At 44.3% G+C, this 23,000-nt stretch overlaps 2 protein-coding genes across 11 annotated transcripts in view; one reads left to right on the top strand and one right to left on the bottom strand.

Annotated features, from left to right (window-relative positions):
- Positions 1–17,598, bottom strand: part of LOC115578852 (multiple PDZ domain protein) — a 44,027-nt gene extending 26,429 nt beyond the window's left edge. For all 4 annotated transcript variants that reach the window (XM_030412096.1, XM_030412107.1, XM_030412118.1 and 1 more), the window contains exons 1-19: positions 17,364–17,598; positions 16,531–16,625; positions 15,251–15,417; positions 13,693–13,920; positions 13,365–13,433; positions 13,072–13,194; positions 12,682–12,765; positions 11,594–11,701; positions 11,302–11,404; positions 10,438–10,529; positions 9,823–10,036; positions 9,432–9,506; positions 8,725–8,804; positions 7,963–8,109; positions 6,897–7,082; positions 6,613–6,774; positions 6,064–6,273; positions 3,950–4,132; positions 1,779–1,902 (exon numbers count right to left, since the gene is read on the bottom strand). In XM_030412096.1, coding sequence (XP_030267956.1) covers positions 1,779–1,902; positions 3,950–4,132; positions 6,064–6,273; positions 6,613–6,774; positions 6,897–7,082; positions 7,963–8,109; positions 8,725–8,804; positions 9,432–9,506; positions 9,823–10,036; positions 10,438–10,529; positions 11,302–11,404; positions 11,594–11,701; positions 12,682–12,765; positions 13,072–13,194; positions 13,365–13,433; positions 13,693–13,920; positions 15,251–15,417; positions 16,531–16,543 — 2,368 coding nt within the window. In that variant the 5' untranslated portion in view covers positions 16,544–16,625; positions 17,364–17,598. The remainder of the gene's footprint in view (positions 1–1,778; positions 1,903–3,949; positions 4,133–6,063; positions 6,274–6,612; positions 6,775–6,896; positions 7,083–7,962; positions 8,110–8,724; positions 8,805–9,431; positions 9,507–9,822; positions 10,037–10,437; positions 10,530–11,301; positions 11,405–11,593; positions 11,702–12,681; positions 12,766–13,071; positions 13,195–13,364; positions 13,434–13,692; positions 13,921–15,250; positions 15,418–16,530; positions 16,626–17,363) is intronic.
- A 1,655-nt stretch (positions 17,599–19,253) lies between these two features.
- Positions 19,254–23,000, top strand: part of adgrl3.1 (adhesion G protein-coupled receptor L3.1) — a 132,043-nt gene continuing 128,296 nt past the window's right edge. For 6 of the 7 annotated variants that reach the window (XM_030412185.1, XM_030412176.1, XM_030412158.1 and 3 more), the window contains exon 1: positions 19,449–20,147. The gene's annotated coding sequence lies outside the window, so the exon portion shown is untranslated. Of the gene's footprint in view, positions 19,402–19,448; positions 20,148–23,000 lie in introns of those variants that run through there. The other variant, XM_030412152.1, reaches the window with a different exon arrangement.

Below are 23,000 nucleotides of genomic sequence, written 5' to 3'. Positions count from 1 at the left end.
TCAAATTGGATGCAAGGCGGATTACACCGACACTTCATTAATGCAAACAGGCAGAAACAGGTAAACCAGGCATCACACACACACACACACGTGCGCGCACACATCTCATGCACACACACAGACACAACGCTGACGGGGAAGGCTGCCTGCGTACTACGATGCTATCTAATGGAAGACTACACACATCCACAACACTATGGTCGTACATAATTTGAAGTTGGTCAAAGAAAATGACTTTGTGCTTATTTTTGATCAAATAAATAGTTTATTGTTTTTTGGTTCTACATTCAAATTACAATACAATCATAGTGCATGGAATACAGTCGACTGGAGACACGGCTAATGACGCTGACAAAACAAGTAGAAGACACACATTTTGAAGACATGAGAGGAAGTCTGAAGTCGTAACAATGAATGTCTCGAACATCCAAAAGGTGTTGAAATACTATGACACGCAAACAAAAAACATTTTTCTATTACAAACTCTGTGGCAGAAACATTAATAATAATTTCCATATGAAAATCTATTGTTTGATTGTTTTGATCTCAACAAAACATTGTTACATTACCACAGACTTACAGTAAGCGCAACAGGTTCACATCATTCAAGAAAATATTTCTAAATAGGCTGTTTATAATCATTTGTTTCGACGAGCAAGGCAAGAAAAAAAGACCTCATTTTAGTCCATCAGACCTTTTCCTTCACAAACTTGCTCTAAAAGCCATACCATCCTTTCAGTTCAGAACAACTATACAATGTACGTTCTGTACATATCAGCATATCTCATCTCCGAAATTGGGCATAACATCAATGTTACACAATGGGTGGAATAACACATGGCACCTAATAACAGAAAGAGTCTAATGTAGTACAAACAGATATTGTACTGCAATACTATTGCTCATAAAACATCCCCAGTATTCAGGCCTTGCTGATACAGACCATAGCTCAACCAGAGCTAAAGCTCTGCTTCAAATTCAAATATATTTAAATAAACCACAATCACAGAAAATCTGCAAACCTTCGAGAAACGCCATGCTACCAAAATATCTCAGCAAGAGGACCTACAATATTTTAAACAGATGATAACCAAAGAATGCAGTGACACACAGACTGTAGGTTATGACCTTGATCTTCTCTACCTAAGAACATTTACATAATTATAAACTTTCACACTCGCACACACACACCCACACACACACACACACACACACACACACACACACACACACAGTAGTGCGGTGCCTTATTGGAGCACTTTACCAGAATACAAATGAGTTTGCTGCCTTAGCTTTGCATTGTGCCCTGCGATGAAAGTGCAGGAGCACTTTACACCCTGTTGTTTCCTCCCTGTCACGTTTAAACAGTCTTGGACTTGTTATTGGAACAGTAAAGACAATGTACTCTCGACACTTGAGTACAAAAACAAATACATTTAGATCAATATTCAAGTTAATAAATACTTAATATATAACAATATAAAGTCTTTAAATATAATTTCTTTAAATTCTATCACATTACTTGGACCCCATTCTGACCACCATACTATCCTCTCGGTCAAAACAAACAGACGTACAGTACACCCACACACACACACACACACACACCCACGCACACACACAGTTATCATCTCCTTCATTAGGTATGAGGAGCACATCACTTCACCACTCCTCTTCAAGGCAGTCGTCATCATCATCGCCTATCAGCGTCATTACCGCCATGCCGGCGACGTACACACACCAAGACACCATCACCATGAGAAAGACGGAGAACATACCAAGGCTACGGTTGCCCCGGACAACAGTGATTGTCCTCTCAAAGCTGGTGCGGGGGGGCAGAGGAGGTGCTTGCTGCCTATTGTCGTCTTCCATGATGCTGTAACGATGACGCAGCTGGTTTTCCTGAGAGGGACAGCAGAGGGCATGAGTGAGTAAGAGTGTGAGGATGTCGTGACAAATACAGTACACAAGAGTAAGAGCCTATGGCAATGCTAGCAACTCTGTGAGGCTTCACTCAGGCACAGTGGCGCTTGAAGACGCATGCTAACATCAGCATGCTAACATCAGCATGCTAACATCAGCATGCTAACATCAGCATGCTACCGTGCTCACAATCACAATGCTAAAAAACCTCATGTTTAGCAAGTAGAATGTTTACCATTTTCACCATCTTACTTCAGCAGTCTGGGGCGCTGCAGCCATTTTGGAGGATAGCATACTAGCTGCCGTTATCTGCCACCGCCCATTTGTCATCTGTTAATCGATCATCACCAGAAATATATTAAGTATCCAAAGACAAATGCTGATATAAAGAGAAACTCTCGACATGTTGCAACATTTCAGTTTGCTAGATGATAAGGTTAGCCAATGTTATGCTACTTGAATGCGAACAAAACGCCAGCTAAATGTTGCATTACTTTACTGGTATCTTGTAAAATGAAACACATACCATTAACCTCCTTCTGTATCTGACTGTCTGTCCTTATATCCTGCACTCATAGTGCCTCAGAATTATCAAATATTTCTGTATGTTGGGCTTGTGATTGGTTGTCACAGTCCACTGTACAACTGTGTTTACCGACCATGTCGAAATTCAACTTTAATTGAGTGGAATCGAGATGATGATAAAGGGCTGAGACTACCTAGCGAGATGGTATCCTTGAATATCCAAATGTGAACCTCATGGTGGTGGTTGAGGGAAGTGAGCTAATGTTTGATGAGATATTTTAGTCTGACCAAAAGTTGTGAACCCATCGATGAACTACTGATCGATCCATGAACCGACTGACAGACATTGCCATCCCTAGAGCCATGCTGCTGGCTGCTGGCTATATGAGAGCCTCAGTGATGGTGGAAAATTGCAGATTTTCCCAAACATCGACTTTGGTGCCCATCACCTGGAGTAAATCTCAAAATTAGAGAGCAAATTCACTTTTCAGATGTAACTTGGAAATAAAGTCCTAAACCACTATCAACACAAACCATCATATTTCAGGTCTCACACCAAAATTACTTCAAACAACCGTTAACTCTCCAAGGTGAAGGCCTTCGGAGTAATTCTGAAATGTAAAACATGCAGTAAGGTGGACTCCTTTGGTCCCCCCGGGCACTTCCCAAAGAAAAAGGGCAGCAAGGAGATCGTCTTTGAACCTTCACAGAAAGTACAAGCAGCACTGAAGTTCTGAAGCTACCTTTGCAACAAGCCTGTCTTTGATGAGAACACACTGACACTTGCTGCTCTGAGTCTCTTTGTGTGTGTGTACGTGTGGGAGACACCGAGGCAGCACTTTATGTCCTTGTGCGGCACCAGGTGCCAATGTCGTGCGAGCAGTAAGCACTTTTCATTGAGAGGCAATTGTTGGTAATTAAGCAAAAGCAAGTACAAAAGGCTGCCTCAATAGGACTGAGTCGATGGTACAATGGAGGAACAAGTCTTTGACATTGAGCACTTTCGCTGTACCTGACCCACTGATACTGATACTGCCGGCTGTAAGCTCCCTTGCTATAGAACCTGAACAGAGAGAGCAGACGCTGCCACAGTAATCTCCTTTAGAGCAGCTAAAATGGCTACCCACTGAATCTCAGGTTTGCATGGTAATGAGCAATGCTTCTGCTGTGACGGACTGCTGCAGTGTTACTGTAACTGTCACCGCAAAGACGCTTCCTGCTGTGTCTAAAGCAGGGAAATGCAACAAGACTGTGCATGATTACACACAAATGAGTTTACGCCATTGAGCGACATAACACATTTTAAACTGGTGAATGTCAGCAAGGACTGTGACATTTTCTACTTTTCAGATCTGTTTTCTGCAAGAACTGGCGCTATTAAAACAACTTTTGGACCCTGCCCTTGCCTCTTCTGTGGACCAAACTTCTGCAGATGACAAATGCTCAAAAGTGAGCAAAAAGTTTAAACAAAGAAAGTTTTTTGTGGGTTTTTATGACGTACCGTTGTAGTGTAATGTGACTGGATGATTCTGTTGTCCTCAGAGTTGTGAGTATTGCTGTTGCTGTTGGTATTAGCCTCCTCTGCCTCAGCTAGCAGGCTGACCTGAGTGTGGCTGTCATTGTCGTCGCAGGAGGCCCGGGCGCTCCTCTCTGAGATGGGTGTTAAGCCGCCGCACAGCTCCAGCTGAGAATGCAAAAATTCCCAAAAGTTGTAAAGGAAACTGTCTGGCTAAATTCACATGGAGGCACACAGGCTAAAGAAGGTGACTTGTAAATTAGACGCCCTCTTCTCCTCTCCCCCCCTCTCTCCATCTGTAGTGTGGTCGAGCATTGTGTTCATCTCTCAGCTGCATTAAATATTCAGACGGCCTGTAACTGGATTCTCTGTTCCTTGTTACTAAGCCACAGTCCACAACAAAAGGGAGAAGAAATACTGTACTCTCAAGGAAAACACACATTTAAATAATTGTCTTGCATTATGTCTGTCTGTCGTCTGTACTGTCTAATCTGATGGGTACGGTGCCATAAAAAAAGAATTTCCCCTTAAGATAATAAAAGTCTAAGTTTGAAGTCTGATACCTGTGGAAATGACTATCTATAAATATGAAATCCTGAAAGAGAAAATCCAGTTTTGAATTCAAAGGCACGTGTGCTGCAAGCCATTATAATTAATATGTTTTCTGAGAATTCAAATTTCCTACATGTGCACAGGTTTGGGCAACATAATGATAAACTGTATGAAAACATACACACGTCTATCGTCAAAAACTGTGCCATACCATAATATTCATCCCTTTGATAGCTCTGGTTTATTAGGCCAACGATTTCTACCAGTGAAACTCTGCAATTGCCAGGGGGAACATGGAGTGGAGAAGCTCATCTAATTTGAAGAAAACAAATTAATGAACTGAAAAACACATCCACATATTGAGTGCGCTTTAAATAATTAATTTAGGTGTTACTGCAATTAAGAGTGCTTGAAAAACTAGCAAGCAAAAGAGCAGAGGAGATGAGACAGAAAGCTTGTAGTAACAGGAGCACTGTTGAATTACTCAACTAAAAGTAATAAATGAGTGGAAGTTTTTGCCACTCCATGTGGTCTCAGTACGAAAGCTAACTTGACCAAACTGAAATAAACAGACTGTTCAATTATGCAAACATACTTTAACATCAACTGTTATACGATGATTATATAACAGCCAGATTTGAAGTACATTCAAATAAACACATATGGACATAAATGGCGGTGCTGATGAATACATGAGTTCATCGGACTAGGGTGGGAACCACTGTATTAGGGCCATCGTTGGCAGTGTTGCAAAACACTGAGCATGAATTCATGAAAGCAGTTGCCGATCTTTATGTTTTTTGTATCATTGTGGTGAAGCACCTTGATCTTCTAGGTATTTCATTTGCTAAAGAAAAACAGCTCTCTCAGATTATTTTAGTCAGTAAGTTTGTTTCGAATCAAATGATCTGTAATGATATTTAAGTGCAAAATAACAGATATCAGAATGAGGATTTTATCTGTATCACCCACTTCTAGTCATAAGAATTTTCTCTTTTGGGTGAAGATCTATTGGGCCTTTTCGTTTCTCTTTGTCCTTCAGTCTTTTATATACGTCGGTTATTATGCATGTAAATGGTCCTGAAAGGTAAAAATGGGAGCTCCTCAGTAGTCAGTAGTCTCGCCTTCAACTCTATGACTTTGTGACATTAAACTACTTCACCATGTCGAACATTAGCATAATGTATGCCTAGCAGCTAATTTGGCAAGTATACATTTAACACAGCTGTTCCATTGTTGTTACTAGCGCTGGCTCAGGCGTGTGAAAGGTGACCAATCAGAGAAGCCTGTGTAATCTCAGGCAGGGGGCCTTAAAGGGACGGGAGCTAAAGGAGTGTTGGATGTGGAATACGGTGCTGCAGCACTGGACAGTATGAGAAAATGTAAGTATTTTATGCATTTATTAATATTCTCGTACTAACCCAAATTAAATGTATGAAGCCAAACATTAGCATAATATGTCTTCGTTAATGAAACAAAACTGAAATAAATTCTCTCAAGTGTCCCACACAAAAATTGGAATGTACTCCTTATTAAATTATACATACTGGCAGTGGTTTTGCAACTCCAATGCGAATAGGGCCATAGCCAGTGGATTTGAGGACATGCACAGCATAATCCAGGCTGGAGCCTTCCAAGTCTGTTTCATTCACGAACATGAGTCGGTCACCAGGCAGCAGGCGACCATCTCTATCTGCAACACCTCCAGGAACAAGGGACCGGATTACCAGCACTGTTTTAGTGGCATCTTCTGGATCCTAGAGTTTGATATAAGGTTGGAAAGGACGGTTTGGTGAGTTATATACATGGAATATTTTAAAATGAAAATGAGAGATTCATTTAAACAACAGAATGAAATGAAAAGTGTATAGGAACACTACTATTGCTTCACACTGAGTTTTTGCTAAAGATTTGACCTGTTTTCAATCAGAAACTGAAAAAAGAATATCAGAGCAGTTGTCATTTTCCATATGCTTCTCTATTTTCTCAGACTTTTTTTTGGCATTCATCCTATCTAACCTGACACTGACATTATCAGACTGCAGTCTATTTCAGTCTTTTCTATTTGTGGAAGGGCTGAGGGGCATGTCTCTGACCTGGTAGTCCAGGATACTGAAGCCCAGGCCCAGCTCGCCTTTCTCCAGCTCGACCACCTGTGCCTCTCTCTCCCACATGGCCAGAGGAGGTGACATGGGGGGCACGCCACGCTTGGTGATGTCCTCAGCCGTAGGACAGGGAATGACACAGCCCTGGTCCAACTGGGACAAGCAGAGGAGAGGGAGAGGAGATTGATATACAAGAGAAGTGGCATGTCAGTAGTGTTTCGAATGCAGAGGATGTGGAACAATCCTAATGTGGTTTATCCTCTGTGTGCGATCACCTTGTCGTTGAACTCCGCCAGCAGCTCTTTCAGGGTGAGACGGACTTCGTCGTCGTCCTCCTCGTCACTGTCAGGAATTGCTGGGGGCACAATGCGAGAGCACACCAGGCAAACATGCATCGGCAGCTCCTTGAGAATATTGACCACCTCCTTATGTGCCACTCCAATGAGAGGGATCCCGTTCACCTGCCAGGAAGGCACATAATACAGCATTTTCCAAAATAGATCTTCTAATGGTGTTAGTCATGCTGTTTTTTTTGTTTTTTTTTAATACTCAATACCTGCCGTTATCATACATTTGTGCCTCTACGAGTGTGTGTGCGTGTGGGTCAGACAGTCCTTAAAATCTGATATTTTTAGTGATATTTCAGGCATGGGTCTCGTGAAAGCAATTAGTAGCCAGAGTACATCAAACCACGGAAAGAACAATTAAAGCTGAAAGCGGTAACTGAGCGAGGCTCATTTAAAAAAAGCAGCGCTGAACAATGGCTCCGCCGCACCGATGTCGTCTGAAGGGAGATCAAAGGGCTGAGCTGCGACACAGATGTTGGCTCTGCACTCTGAAGATACGAAGGACACGAGTGTGCCAGTGGGCCGTCAGTGTTTTCTACATCGCGAGCGAACGCCGCCGTGCATTGTCTGAGAGCTCATCAGACAGCTCATCATGATGAGTGATACGTGTGGGTGTGCGAACTTGCCCAGTGGAGGGGGAGGAGGGCAAGCACTCCCCCCTGCAACACGAACACAAATGCACAGAGCCACACATACTCACTCCCACCTTCTTATGACTGTTTTTGCTGCCTTAAGGGAAAATGCTGAGATTTTACACTCGAAATTGTGCAGTGTTTACTAAGAAGCTGTCAACTGCAGTGCACGGCTTAAGTGAAGATGAGCGTAGTAAGGAACTATGATACTGTGACCTCAAGATAATCCACAAGGGAGCCACAGATGAAACTAATCTGTCCCACTCAGATCATATCTGACTCCAGTTTACATCATCTCATATCTTTATTAAAGCCTGAGCTGTTAAGAGTAATTGGCCAAAAGGGTCGGTGTCAAGGGTTACCTCCAGGATCTGGTCTCCGGTGAAGATCTTGCTACTTTGGCCAACAGGCCCCTCAGGTAAGACCGAGCACAGGTAGTGATGTCCCGCCCGAGCCTCCAGACTGATGCCGAGGCCACTTGTCTCACCAAAACGCTCCAGATGACAAACCTGAAAGAGTGACGTGAAGTCAAGAGTTGGGAAATGAAGAAAAAGAAAAGTAAAGTAAAGTGAGTGGGGGGTTTGTTCTCGAGAAGGGCTGTATAGCTTCAAATCTCTTCTTTTTTTTCTCCACAGTATCATCTATTATTATTTTATTTGCGAAACGTACTGAGGGTAATTTTAGCCCATAATTTAAGACATTTATGCAATATTGTGATACTGTGATATAGCTGGCATTCGTTGTGACTGTTAAAGTTTCACATCTCTTTATCCAATAGCTCGGGGGATCTCTGCAATACTGATACTGTGATTTAATTGGTGTTAATTCTGATTTGTTAAAGTATCTTTAATCTTGTTTTGTATTAAGCCAAATGACTTAATTTCTCATAGAGTTTGCCTATGAGTACTTAACTAAGTAAATAGTGTCTGACAATGAAATAACTATTAACTAAATTTAAATTAACTATACATTTGTGATGTATTAATGATTGTTGTGTTAAACAGTTATTGAAAACCTCAATAGAAGCTTTGAATGTTAAAAAAGGACATTCCAAACAGCCCTAATTAGATTGTGCTATGCTTTTTTTTATATCAAATGTTTGTCTTCATCACAGAGAGACGTACGATAACTTCGAATCGCGGTCCGACTGCGTGCTGCCACCTCTTCCTCAGGTCCTCCTCCTCAACCGGCGTCAGTTTCACACCTGTTAGGGGTGCACACATAAAAAAGACAATCACCCTCACGCCACATACACCCAAACACATTCGCATATGGAGACAAATACACATCTCCATTCACGTTGCTCCTAGCCCCAGATGATCCAATCAATAAAGAATAGGATCCCATATGAAAACATCACCTCACCTATTTTATGAACAGGAGACAACATAATTCTTTTTGAGGCAAAGCAGGATGTCAACTGCACACACCTACACACACACACACACACACACACACACGCCCCCACACTACAGGCACACATATTCACACCCACCATCTTGTAATTTCCTGGCAAACTAATGTTTTCTCGTTCATCTATTAAAGCCTCACAGCAATCAGGGCTTATTTGGCTGGGCTCTCTAATCAAGCCCTGAAATCCTTGTCTAAATAAAGCCATATATAGAGGCGGAGCAAGAGACAAATCATCTGGAATGAGCTGAATGAGTTGGATAAACACATGACTGCATGACACTATAAATAGACTCCCCATCAAAGAGCGTGCTTTTCGCTGCCACATCGCTGTTCCATGAGCCCAATCAGCATATCAGACTAAGACCCATGATCCAGTTCCAGACTGCAGTGCAGCATGGGAAGGGGGTGGGGGGCTTACCGTTTCTGGAATCATGTCGGGGTCGTCTGTTGGCGTATGCTGCACGCCGGGAGATTTCGCGCAGAGAGCAGATTCCTGGGAGAGACGAGGAAACACATTTGAGCACACACGCCAGGATCCGATCACACATACAAACAAAAAAAAAGGTAATGTTGTGTACAAATTCCCAACGAGCATTTGAGAGACGACAACATGCAAGAGGCCCAAAGAAGCACGAAAATATGTCTCACAGATGCAGGTGGTATCTGGATGATTGCTTGCATAATTCTTATAAAGTTTATTTTAGTGCATTCTGCCAAATTGCATATTCTCCATTTGCCCAGCTCCTTCAAAACGAGTCCTCTCATGCTACCACTGAGTCAATACATCCCCCTCTCTCAGCACAAAGCACCTGTCTCTTGAATCTTGTTGAGGCCCACTCTGTATGGATTGCCCTCGTGGAAGCTGTGGGAGTGACGGAGGGGCTGCAGAGGGGGAACTGGGGGCAGGATGTGACTCAGTCGGACAGCCTTCCTCAGCAGCCTCAGTCTGATCAGGGGACCTGTCCTCCTCAGCACTTCCATGGCTCGCTGCTCACTGCAGCCCTGCAGGCTCACTCCGTCCACCTGAGGGAGATGTAAGAGTAGTGAGCGGAGCAAACGGAGACAGAAATATTTTGTTTTTTGTGGATGAACTGGGCGGTGTGGACGCATTGCGAGGGCAGTTAAAATAAAAACTGAATCGATAGTAAACAAAAATTTAGAAAGAGCTAGATTGGAACATGATCATGAACATGATCTGGAATTCATGGACAGAAGAATTCCATCTCATCAGCAAAAAAAAAAGGACCCTAATTGGCATGTAGGGAACTACTAAAAGTTGCAAACTGTGCAGATTTGGAGATGCTGAAATCGTTAAGATTCAGCTGAGACTGTATCCGAGACAACAACAAGGTATTTGTCGTCAGGAAATGCAGTAAAGAGAAGAACAAAAAAAAGCCATCTGCTGTGTTTTAAGTGGAACTCACAGACAGGATGATGTCTCCAATGTGGATGCGCCCATCTTGATCGACAGTGCTGCCTTTCACTATGCTCTTCACTATCACACCGGCACTGTAGACTGAGGACAGCAGGAAAAATCAAAGGAAAAGTCTGCATTGATTATATTGATGTAGCTCTACTCACATAATGCCAGACATTAAGGGTATTAAATAATAATAATATTGACAGTTAAAATTCAACAATATCAGTTCATTTTAGGAAAATGAAAATAAAATCAACAAATATTGTCAACAGAATGTGGACGCTAGCTATTTAGCATGCTAAATAGCTTAGCAAGCTAAATAGCTAGCCCCGGCCTATCCCACTCCAAAGCTCCTGTGCTAGCGGAGTAAGCACTAACACTCCCCTGCTCCAGTGGCGGTTCTGGACCAGTTTTAATAGGGGAGCCAGGTTGGGGCCGGCTTTTTTGTTAGGGGGCACATATAACCCAGAAAAAAAGATAAATCCCTCATTCAGACAAAACAGTGTTTACAATTTCAGCAATTTTGATTGGGTAGTAAACTGCTGAGACACTTTATTTCTGCCTTTCCCTTCAAAAGAAAATCATTGCAAGAAATCTGTCATTGTATTATTGATGCAGACTCCCTGTCGGGGGGGCCACAGGGGGGTCAAGACTCGGAGTTACGGGGCACTGGCCCCTGTTGGCCCCCCCCTAAAACTGCCCCTGCCAAGCTCCTAGTTCAAACCGCCAGCGCTGCACGGCTGGGCCAACTAGCTAAGGTTAGCTACAGTTAGCAGCAATTACTGGTTTCTTTGGTGATATGCTCCCCCCTATTGAAATAAATAAAGATCATTACCTCATTTTTTTCACTTCAACTAGATGTTTTTACCTGAGTTTAGGTCACCTATGTAGCTTGAGATGCTGAATCCCAGGCCCCGACTATTTTTAGCGAACTGCACGCTGAACTCATAGTCATCATTCAAGTCACTGAGCTGGAAAACACACGCACAGAAAAAGAAAACAATGTTTATCTTTAAGGTTAAGAGGACAGTGATTTCAGCATTTAAAGGCACTGATTAACCAATTATTTTACATAAAGTTTGCATTTGACGTTAATTATGTGCTGTTATGATTTAGGCATATGTTCACGCACACACACATACACACACACACACACACACCTTTTCGTCCAAGCTGTCCTGACTGAGTACGGGAGAGGAAACGTGGTTGTCCTTGATGACATCCCTGGCGATGAGCAGTTTCACCTTGCTACCAGCGTTTCGCAGAACCTGGGCCAGGTGGTCATTTTTGAATGGATGAAAAGCGATAGCGTTTGTCAAGTTATAAATAAATAACATAAAAAGAGGCAGCTGCTCTGAAGAGGCAGTAGATTAGCACCATTTGGAAGGTTTCATCAGCTGTGTGGGAGATATTCCCGGATGGTTCAGGCTCAGAAAACTGGCTGTATGCTGCTCTCTTATAGAGGTGGGGCAGTTAACAAGACTTACACAGAGAGGTGAAGTCCCTCCCCTTCTGGTGGAGAAATTATTTCAGACAAATCATTTATGATGGCGAATGGGGAAATCAATTTTTTTGATCCCATTTGCATTGCGCCTGGACGTACACATATGATGTTTGCCAAATCAAAAGATAATTTTTCAACTTGAGAAAGGCGCAGTTTGTTGTAAAACTAATCAGGTATAACATTCATAATTAGAAAGGCTACACACCCAACAGTCGTGAGTGACATCATCTTGTTTAACACTCAGTGAAACTTTGCAGAGGCGGTCGTGTGCATTAGCTAGCTCACAGAACTGACTAACCCTCCATTCATATTACTCTAGCTGTCAAAACGCTTAACCTTGTTTATTTTTTTAAACTTTTTTCAAACTTTTGCTGAGGTGACGGCCAAGTTGCTGTTGGTGACATACTGTACATTCAGCGGGATGACGTGGTTCACCGAGCAGTTTCACACAAAACTAAATCGTACTTCACTACTTTTCCAACAAACTTTTTCGATTAGAAATGATCTTTTAAATAGACAAACATCACATGTGTGATTCACGACTCGCCTCTCCACCCTCAACGAGCAGAGCACATCTACTTCCCCAAACTTTAATGTGGGACTATCAGTGACTTGGAAACTTAGTAGCGCTGAGCTGTAAGTTGTCAGCGTACACAAAGCATTGTCACTACAGACGGACAGAAAAAGCTCAGCAGCTTCAGCTCATCATCTGATTTTTATACATTTGTTTAAATGATACCTCACCTGTGCCACCTGCTCGCTGCTCATGCCTGCCAGATCTGTATCTCCAATGCGCAGGATTTGATCTCCGCTACGCAGTCGCTTATCCTGCAGAGGCACATTTCAACAAAAACATTTGGTGGGTACACAATTTCTTGTTTCCACACTTCCACAGTTTTTAGTCTACAGCTGTAGGTGCAGTGATTGGTGTTTTTTGTAGAGCCAGGTTAGCTCTTTTGCCCAACTTCCAGCTTTAACTTGTGCTAAATTATGTCAGTAGTTTTGTGTTTGCTGGACATGACAGAAGTGATGATCTTTCTTTGTACAGTAATGCTCGACAATGCTCCTTCTGAGTTATAACTTTATTTGGCTAGTTAAGCTTTGGCTGTATGACTGACTGGTGGACGTGTTTACCTGTCCGGCAGCTCCGCCGGGAAGGATGGTCTTGACCATGACTCCTGTGCTCCGCCCTCCTATGATACCAAAGCCGAGCCCTTTCCCATCATTGATCAGCTCTATCATCTCCACATGACGCCTCTAACATGGCAGAGGTCGGGACAACGAAGGGGGAGACAGAAAAGGAGGAGAGAGAGAAAAATCTATTGCTATTGAGCTGTTAAATAACAACGGGCGGGATCCAGCCTACACCCACAGACACACATTTTTACCAGCTCTACAGCAACACGTCACATGTGAGCTTACTGTACCTCATGAGCAATAGCAGACAGGTTTCTCCCCATCGACATGGTGCGGGAGATCCGAGGGGGAGTGCAGTACTAAAAAAAAAAAATGTCATGCGTAAAACAAAAGCAAGCCTGCCACGATCAGCTAAAACCCTCAGACGTTTTATAATGCAGTGTAATACTCTCAAATGTAAAATGTGACATTTTGAATGGTGGTGAGTTACATTTTACAACTGAAAAGAAAAAAGAAAACACATTTGGTCTGTTCATGGTCTGCTTTTAAGATTAAATTGCTCCCTATTACTAAACTCCTCCTAACTGACCTCACATTTACGATGGATATCATACACACCTGTGATTCCGTTGGAATGCAGTTGTCTGGGTAAATGTCCGGGTAGGACAGATCCTGCGAGCCGAGGGAACAGACGCTGCCGTCCTTGTTGGCGGATTGCGCGGTGCTGGGCCTACGGTTCTCCATGGCCCATGTGTAGGAGTCACTGTGGCTCAGGACCTGCGGCATACCCTGGCAGGGGCCACAGTTCATGGACACGGATTTGGAAATGCCCTTCCCCTGGTAGGACTGAAGGGAAGACGAAGAAGAGGAGGTTAAAGATGTAAAAATGGAAGGGGACGCATATAAAACAGAGAGTGGGATAAAGAGAGACAGGAGATGAATCGGAGAAGGATTGAGGGATCCAGGGGAAGGGAGTACAAAATGGATGGGGAAGATAAAGAGATGGGGAAAGGGGATTGATAGAGAGGTGGAGGCATTAATTGAAGAAAGGAGATATGGAGACAGAGAGGAATGGGATGAGGGTGGGAGAGCGATGGAGGGAAATAGAAAGGATAAAGAAATTGAAAAAGGAGGGCATTGTGAGACAATGGAGAAAGATGTGGGAGGGAGGGAGGGAGGGTGAATGTGTGTTAGCCAAAAGAAAAAAAAAAATAGTAGAGAAAGATAGCTTTAAAATGGAGCCGAGCGGGAAAAGATAGGAGAGCTGGAACACGGGGATCTGAGATAAACGCTTCCGTTCAATACCACATAACCACGAAACCGCTCCCTTCTTGTCTTTTATGTTTGCTGTTTCAAAGTTGAAAAAAAAGGAGTTTCAGAAGATCTCTGACGTTCCATTCCAGCAACTACGACACCTGTTGAAATAGCAGTAATAGAACAAAAAGACAGAGCGCTAACAAAATACTTATAAGCAACTCCTTTGAGCCACACTTATCATTCTCGGCGCTTTATCTACATAAAAACCTGTGAATCTTACAACGAGAACTTGAACTTATATATAAAAAATGTTTTGAAAACTGTGTCGATTGCCTGTGCCGCTAACAATCCAGAAGCCTCTGACACGATCCAGTGCCGTGTTTCCTGGAGTGCAGAGATGCCAAATGGCTACAGGCTGGCACACACAAAGCTAATGTAATAATGCCTGTGTGTGTAGATCTGTGGTGCTTATAGCATTAGCCTATTACAGTGGACCGCAACAGACAACTACAAAGCCGCGATGATTAACGCTGACAAACGCGTTAAATACCTTGATGGTGGAACAAATGTCATACACCAACACGTGCGCCAGCATACTGCACATGATGAGGCAGGTATGTGCAAAATGAAAAGTTGCTTGGTGACCACGTCCCACACATCGGCTCAAAACTTATAACACGGTTACATATGACTTCTGCAAACTCCCTCGACATGATATAGCCACTTCTTTCTCCCCCCCTCCCTCTTTTCCTCTCTCCCTCTCCCTCTCTCTCTCTCTATTTCTTGGGGCTTTAGTGGTAAGCTTAGGTAAGCTGATTACTCATCCAGTTTGGTTCCTGCATTCAGTATTTTGGGAACGATTCCGGCTCCTTCCCCACCATTCACTATACACCGAGCGCCCACGCGCTCACGCTTGTACCTTCGCTGGGGGCTTCCGCTGAGCCTGCTGTAAGCTGAGTATATGATGGAACAGGGGGCTCTGCAGGACCGTCTTCAGCAGGGAGAGTTTCTCCTGCGTGGGGGCCTCTCCTCTCTCCTTCAGCTTGGCTTGCAGCCTCTCCACAGCCTCCAAGGCACGCTGAGTATCTGCAGAGGAATTGTATATCATTTGTGTCACTCAGGCACAGGGTTTCTTCCGTGAAGTGTGTTGTAGCAGCCGCTGGGTGACCCTGACACAAACCCAGACTTTTAAAAAAAATGTTTATTCTTTAATAAGCTGTGAAATATCAATACTTAAAGGGGCGAGGGGCAGTTTTGGAGATGAAACCCAAACTCATTGTTTTGATATGTACAATATTACTGAGGGATGATGCAAACTCGGAAACATTTATTTTGTTCCCGTAACTGAATAAACAAGCCCCTCTCAGAGGAAAATAAGGTCCCCAGAACACTGCTTGAAGCTAGAGAGGTGGCAGGGTCCGCCACTTATAACACAGTACAAAATAGTGTTGTTCTGCAAGGTCAGTTTGTTTGTTGAGTTTGTTTGGGCATAACAAAAACAGTCAATGAAGATCTTTCTATTAAAAAGCCTTTCCCTACAACTACACAGCGCTCCTTTAATAGGGACCGTTAAAATATAACATCTGGCTTTAGATTCCAGACTCTGATCCACAGTGTGATAACTATGAAAAACACATTTTGGCTGGTTTGAGTGGACAGGAAACTATTTTGAAAAAATAACCCTGCTTCCTGACTCGGCTCTTTTCAGTTCCAAAGTTTTCACAAATGCTGTCACATCACCTTGCAAAGTTTAAACATGCCGGGGTCGCTTGCGTGCAGCAAAATGTTCCCTTTGTTAGACAACTTCATCAAGAAACACTTAGATTCAGTGCAAAAGAGGGATGTGCCGTCCCTTCTGCAGCACTAAAAAACAAAGACAACAACTGAAATGTTGCATCAGGTCATGTTGCCCTTGTTTTTTGGGTGTCTGTGTGTGAGTAGCGGCTAATGAGCACAAGCCACAATTGCATTAATTGTATGTGGCAGGAGGTTAAGACCCTGTAAACTCTTCACCACAAAGTTTTGACTACCGACCAGACTGTGAGCCCTGTGCCACCTGCACATGTAACTATTCCCTACTGTCTGCCTGCAGCCGCCATGCCTGACACCTTGATTGTAAGCCTGTAATGGCGGAGTCCCGCTGAGGTTACTGGAACTGGTTTGGCTTTAAACAGCCCTCTGCACCTGCGAATCACTTACCCATGATCTCCATCGTAGCCGGACAGATTGTTCAGATGAATTGTGTCTTTGTGGCTTTCTGTCTCAGTTGAATGTCATTCTTCTCTGTCTGGCACCTGTGTGAGAGAGTTTACTTGCGTTAACATGACACTTATACACATGGACTATTTTCATTTTGTGTGGCTGAGCATGTGTGACAGTTGGCAGTCCACTGCTGGTCTCTGTTTATCATAATTACACTTTTATTAGCCTCCCACCCTACTGCACCAATGTGTGCTCAGTATCATTTTACCTCTACATCCCCTCACAAGGCCATGCTTGTTTGCAAGCGCCTTGCTTGTGCACTAATGCTCTTTAGCAGGATTTAAATCTTCTCCAAAAGGCTTTATCAGCCAGTGATGCTAATTAACAGCGACACATGGCCTGCCCGACCATTCTGACTTGAGGGGAAATCTGTATAGCATCAAAGCGCGATACCAATGACATGATTTGATTTGCAAAAAACGGTGGGCTGGAAATGACAACGTCTCATCTTAAATGTAATTAAGGCCCATTGATAGGCACTCGGGGTGCCGCAGTGTTTACATGCCCTTCACGGCAACGTAATGAAATCTATATCTTATACCTGTTGATATTAAAGCGACACTGACAGCTCTAGAATAAAAAAAATCATTAAACACGAATGATTTACAGCAATTACGCAGACCAATTAGCTCCTAATTTGATATGTAATCCACCAAACGGTCTGTTAATTTCTTTAAAAGTGACCTGGGAGCGTTAGACCTATCACTGTGACGAACAGGCGGACATCATGGACAGTCCAGCATCGCATGTTGCAGAAAGCCTCGTCTCACCTCCATTGCAGCGCCCGCGGGCTATCAACAGGTCCCCACTCCAAGTACCGCGCAACCAGCACCAGCACCTCCACCGGTCCGCAGGCTGAATTTAGCAGCACCGAACACCGAGGACGACACTTCCCTGACGGGACAAGTCATCACAGCTTGCGGAGAGAGAGAGAGAGAGACGACAAGATATCAAGAAGCAGGCTGTGCGCTTTTATTTTCCAGCATTGTGTCCGCGCGGCTTGCGAGCGCTCGGCGCAGTGCGCATGTCACCCTCTGATCTTCAGGCACACAGGGCTCATCCCTAATGAAAAAGAAGTAGCCTACAGTAATCCTGCAAAGCATTTCAGTGGGACACTGCAAATAAATCTTGGGGATATCGTGGTGCCAATTAAACTGATGTAGCTATCCTACAGGGAACCTTTGAGAATGTTCCAACTAATGTGGGAACGTTATAAGAAACCATATCGAGGAAAAATGGGTGGTCAGATCTGTTAAAAGGCTCATTTCCATTGGCTATTTAGGCCACTTCTTTTCTAATAGCATTTCCAGCTTATTGCTGCTGTGAATTTGTCATTTTCTCATTTTTAGCTTTGCCCAGTGGACCCATATTGCAGCTGTCCTTAAAATAGAGTCCGGAAACCCACATGCGTCCTCGATGGGGTTCCTGTGGGTTCCCAGCAAAAAGGGGGGTTATTTTCACTATGTCCATATATAACACAGCGACAGAATGTGGGATTTTTTTTGGTCATGGATTTTATACATTTCCGTAATAAAACATTTAAAAAGCATTAAAACTCTAATCGAATGGGGGACCCTGGGACAGAATCTTATAAAACGGAGGCATGTGCTCTAATTTATGCAGGGGTCCTTAGGGGTCTTTGAGAACCACTTCCCCACAGGACCCCCTTTAGGAGGAACTGTTGACAGTCCACATTTAATGTCTGGCTTTCTCAGAGTTGTAAAACAAGCACCCAATTTGAGTGAGAGTAATGATACTGTGTTAACATAGGCCTATCCCTCTGGTTGAAGTGACAGTTACCCATATTTCAAAATAAACTAATTAAAAATTCATAAGCATCTGATTTTAAATCTACCTATTTTGAAAGCTTTTTTTAAACTGATAGTTTCCTTTAATACAACTTCGAAATAAGAGACAAAAAAAATCATTATCAACCTATACAATACTTCCAATGAATACTTTAAAAAGAGTACATTTAGGCCCACATCCGGTTTAATCCGGGTTTGACAGATTACCGGCATGACCGATTGGATCCAGATTTCTGGATCCAGTTTTCTTTTCTTTTTTTAAAAAAAATCTAACTGTCGATAAAATGCAAATAAAAATGTAGTGGGTAGAGAGGAGCAGATAAAGGAAATACTCAAGTGAAGGCTAGTACCTCAACATTGCATTTAAGTACAGCACTTGATTAAATGTACTCAGTTACATTCTGTCCCTGGGCTCTCTAAATCCCAGACTCTCGTCCATGAGTCATTCAGTGAATGTTCTTGTTCTCCCTCTTTATTCATCTTGGAATGTGACATTGGATGGAACTGTACCAACTGTACATATTGCAATTGTCACCCAAAGGCGAAATTATGCAATCATATTCATAGTCATGTCCACCAACAGCCTCTCAGTTGGGTGCTCTTGAGTCAAAGTCGCGTCCGGTGCGGGCCCACCGAGGGGTCTCTGCGCGCCGTTCCACGGCGCGGGAAGTTTCGGGAGCCCCTGTTTCCACACAGCAGGTGGAGCCCTCGGTCCAGACATTTCGGAGATCCAGATCCAGTTCCGCGTTTTCCACCAGACACCCCCACTTCTTCATCTCTCCCTCGCTCTCTCCTTCCCTCTGTCTCTGCATCCCCCAGGCTGGAATCATCACCCCCTCCCCGCCTCCTCCTCCTCCTCCTCATCCTCCTCCTCCACCACCAACACCACCGCCACCTCCTCCTCCCACCCACCCTCGGCTCCCCGCCCGCCTGCGACGCACAACGCTCCTCTCGCCGGGCTGCGCTCGATCAACCGAGCATTCACCGCGCCTCCAAATTGGTTTGTCATTTCTGACCCTTCTCTCTCTCTCTCTCTCTCTCTCTCTCTCTCTCTCTCTCTCTCTCTCTCTCCCCCTCACCCTGTGCGTGCGCCTGCGTGTATGTGTGCGTGCGTGCGTGTCTCTCTGTGTGTATTGACCACGGTCCTTTACTCCGCTGCGCTCTGCGTCTGTGGACTTGAGCAGAAGTCAGTAAGAACATAAAGGCAGCCGGGAAAGAGAGAGAGAGGGAGAAAAAGAGGGAGGGAGGCAGGGATACAGACAGACGGATAGGGAGAGAGAGAGAGAGAGAGAGAGAGAGAGAGAGAGAGAGAGAGAGACGCCTCTGTCCTCCTCCAGCACTTCACTGGACTTGGTGCGTTTGGACGGACGCGGTACATCCTCCCGTGTGTGCGCTGATCGGGATACTAAGCACGAAGCTATCTGGTTTATTACACCCGTCAAGCTTTATCTCCATCCCGTCTTCGTCTTCCTTTCGATCGTTTATGCCCACGTCGTCGCTTTTTCTGCAGCCGCGGCAGCTGCAAGAGAGAAATTAACCCGCAACGAACCCGGAGCCGAGGCTGGCGAAATCATTCATCGACCGAGGAAGAATACATTTCTGTCCAAGATCTTGCGTTTCGTTGTCGGAGGAAGGAGGAGGGCGAGGAGAGGACTGTATGAAAGAGGGCAGAAAAGGTTATTCCTGACTCATCTGTGCGCTGGATGTGTACATGCGCCCCATACCGCGGCTGCGACTGGTGATACGGTAAGGGATCCGCTTCTCTATCGCTTAGACATGTGATGTAGATTATTATTATTTTTTTAAATTATGTTTGTAGACAAAAGCTCTTTGCTGCATGTCAACCTGTGACCTGCACCGGGAAGCCGTGAGGCAAAGCTGACTTCGGTTCTCACGGCTTGCCCATGGGAATGTGGCCTGCGATCGTTGCGCGTATCGGGGCGCGGGATAAAAAAAAAAAGACAAACAACAAAACTGGCCCTTCATGGACGAGGAGCGGGGCTCGGAATGTGATGTAGTTGCCGTGTTTTTTTGTTTGTTTTTTTCGCGCGGATGACGGTCCGGCGACTTGTGGCTGGATGGGCGTCGCTCGGATGCGAGACGTCGCTGAGGCGAAGTAATAAGCAATGATACCTATTACCTCTCCGGCGAATAATCAATGCAATCACATTATCCCATGACGGCTCCGCGGCCAAGGTGTACACATGATTATTATTCTGTGGCCCGCGCGTGTGTGCGCCTCACTGCAGGGCGCAATTACTAATCGCATGCTTTGGCGTGATGGATGACAGATTGGACTAAGTGTTCACCTCCTCGGCTCCTTTGCTTTTCTTTTTTTTTTTTTTCTTAAAGTCCTATTTCATATGGCTGTCATTTGAGTATATTGGAATGCAGTTCTCTCATTAGTGTGGTGGGGGGGCTGCTGTGCTCACCGGTTTGTCAGCCGCAGTCTTAAAAAATCCACAGTAAATCCAGCTACTGTGAGAAAAAGGAGCATCCAGCAGGCCAGTGCACCCCCCCCCTCCAGGATACGTCAATCATGCGGATCCATGAGTGAAAGCTGTGGCTCTTATTTACTGAGGAGGCACATGACCTTGATTCGCCACTGAGAAACTACTGAAGGTTGCACAATATTCGATTGTTGACCTAAACTGGAAGAGAGCACAATGCTCCTGTGCGACCCTGCAGAGTGCACTCAGTCTCCTCTTTGAAGCAGCAAAATAATCCTCTTGTGCCTCCACGCAGAAGATGAGCTATATGCTTAATCATAAGTGGTCCATGCAGATATCTGGCCATCAAAAGCGCCTCCTGCTGCCTGTGGCTGCCTGGGTGGCTGAGAACTAGCCTCCTCTCTGAATCACTGCTCTCAACAATCCAAATGGCTATCAGCAGAGAGACTGTGTGCGAACTCCTGTGTTGATGTCAGTGCTCATTGTGACACAGTGGGGTGGGTTTGTAGGCTCTATAGGCTGGGGTGGATGACAGTGTGTCGGCTCGCCTGTCAGTGCTTACAGTTGAGCAAAGAGCCTACAAGGAGATCCATGGAGCAGGCGGAGAATCGGTCAGCGTGGGCCGGTGTCTGTGCGTGTACGTCGGGAGGAATTTGACATAGATTTGCTTGGCTGCCATTTTGGCAGCATCTGTTAAAAAAGCCAACAACAAAAATAACCCCCAACAACATAGGCTCATCTCCATGGAGGTTACTGTTATCGCGGATAAGATGAATATCACTAAATCACCTGTCATCCGTGCATCTGTTTGTTGTCTAAGTGATCCTACAGCTCCCCGGTTGCGTTTGCATGCCAAGTGGATCATTTGTTTTAAAGGTTTGCTAGGAAGGAAGAAAAACTTTGAGTTCCGCTGCCCAAATCCTGCGGTGGTTGTTGGCTGTAGGTGTCTGACAAGTTGTTTATCTAGTCTCAACGGTGGAGAAAAAATGGAGCTTCGATGGTATTTGTGTGTTTTTTTTCCCCCCGTCCAAACTAACACCAGCCAGAGTGGATGTTTTTGGTTTACTTTTCTGACAGGCCTCGGGTAGCTCCTCCAGAGAACCACAGGGTGTTTGTCAGTGCTCACACGGCGAACGCGAGGCGTGTCAAAGAGCATCATGGGCCACATTAGGAAATGACACCCACACGGTACTGATGAAGCACCTGAAGCTACGTAATGTGCAACAGCAGCAATCGAGCGTTCTGCTGACTGTGGGTCTGTCTTGTTTGTCTGTCTTGTCTGTCTGTGTGTGTGTGTGTGTGTGTGTGTGTGTGTGTGTGTCTGTCCTCCTTTAATTAGGTCACTGATTCATTTCACTTGTTTTGATGCACAAGAAAGACAAAGCTCCTCGTCGGGGGGGGGGAAACAGGGTGCAAGTTACAATGGCTGGGCTAATACGGATTGTTCTGCCTGATTGACTGAAGGCTGACTTTTCTTTGTTTAGAGCTGTTAATGTAACACAATATTTGGTTTAGATTTAGTTGGCTCCAAAAACATTATCCAGCCGTGTTATGGAACCAGCTTGTGATTTAAATAAGGGGATCGTATATGTCAAACATCGTGTGTGAGCACAGTGAAACCTCAGGATAATGAAAATAAACCTCGGCAGACAGCGTGATCCGCTGCAGACAGACAGCAACAGACACACATACACACTTGAATATTAATACGAGCAGGCATATAATCAGTTTTGGAACAAGTGTAACTGCTTGTTACTGAAGTCTCTATTTCCATCGTCAAGGGTTATTAGAGAGTCTAACTTCAACACTTGTGCAATTAATTCAGTTTAGTGGGCACGTAGAACCTAAGGGCTGATTTCCCCCAGAACCGTTTTTAACAAGCGTTTCCTAAAGAATTTGCACATCCCGGGATCCAGTCCTCTATTTAGTTAATTTATACACAGGTAAAGGTTTGTGTCAGAGAGCCTTGTAGATAAACAGAAGGTGGTGCTCATTGTGTGCACGGAGACAACCAACCTTCCCGCATAACTAAATTGTCACTCTCGCGGCTTAAAGCTGCGAGGGGGAACCAAAACAAATCTTAATTCAGCAATAATAATATTACGTTTTCAATGAAAGCGGAGCTGTTGAATTTCACAGCACCGTCTGC

Source organism: Sparus aurata, chromosome 1, assembly GCF_900880675.1.
Source record: "Sparus aurata chromosome 1, fSpaAur1.1, whole genome shotgun sequence".
Lineage (NCBI taxonomy): Eukaryota > Metazoa > Chordata > Actinopteri > Spariformes > Sparidae > Sparus > Sparus aurata.
This window is presented reverse-complemented; position numbering and strand designations above follow the sequence as displayed.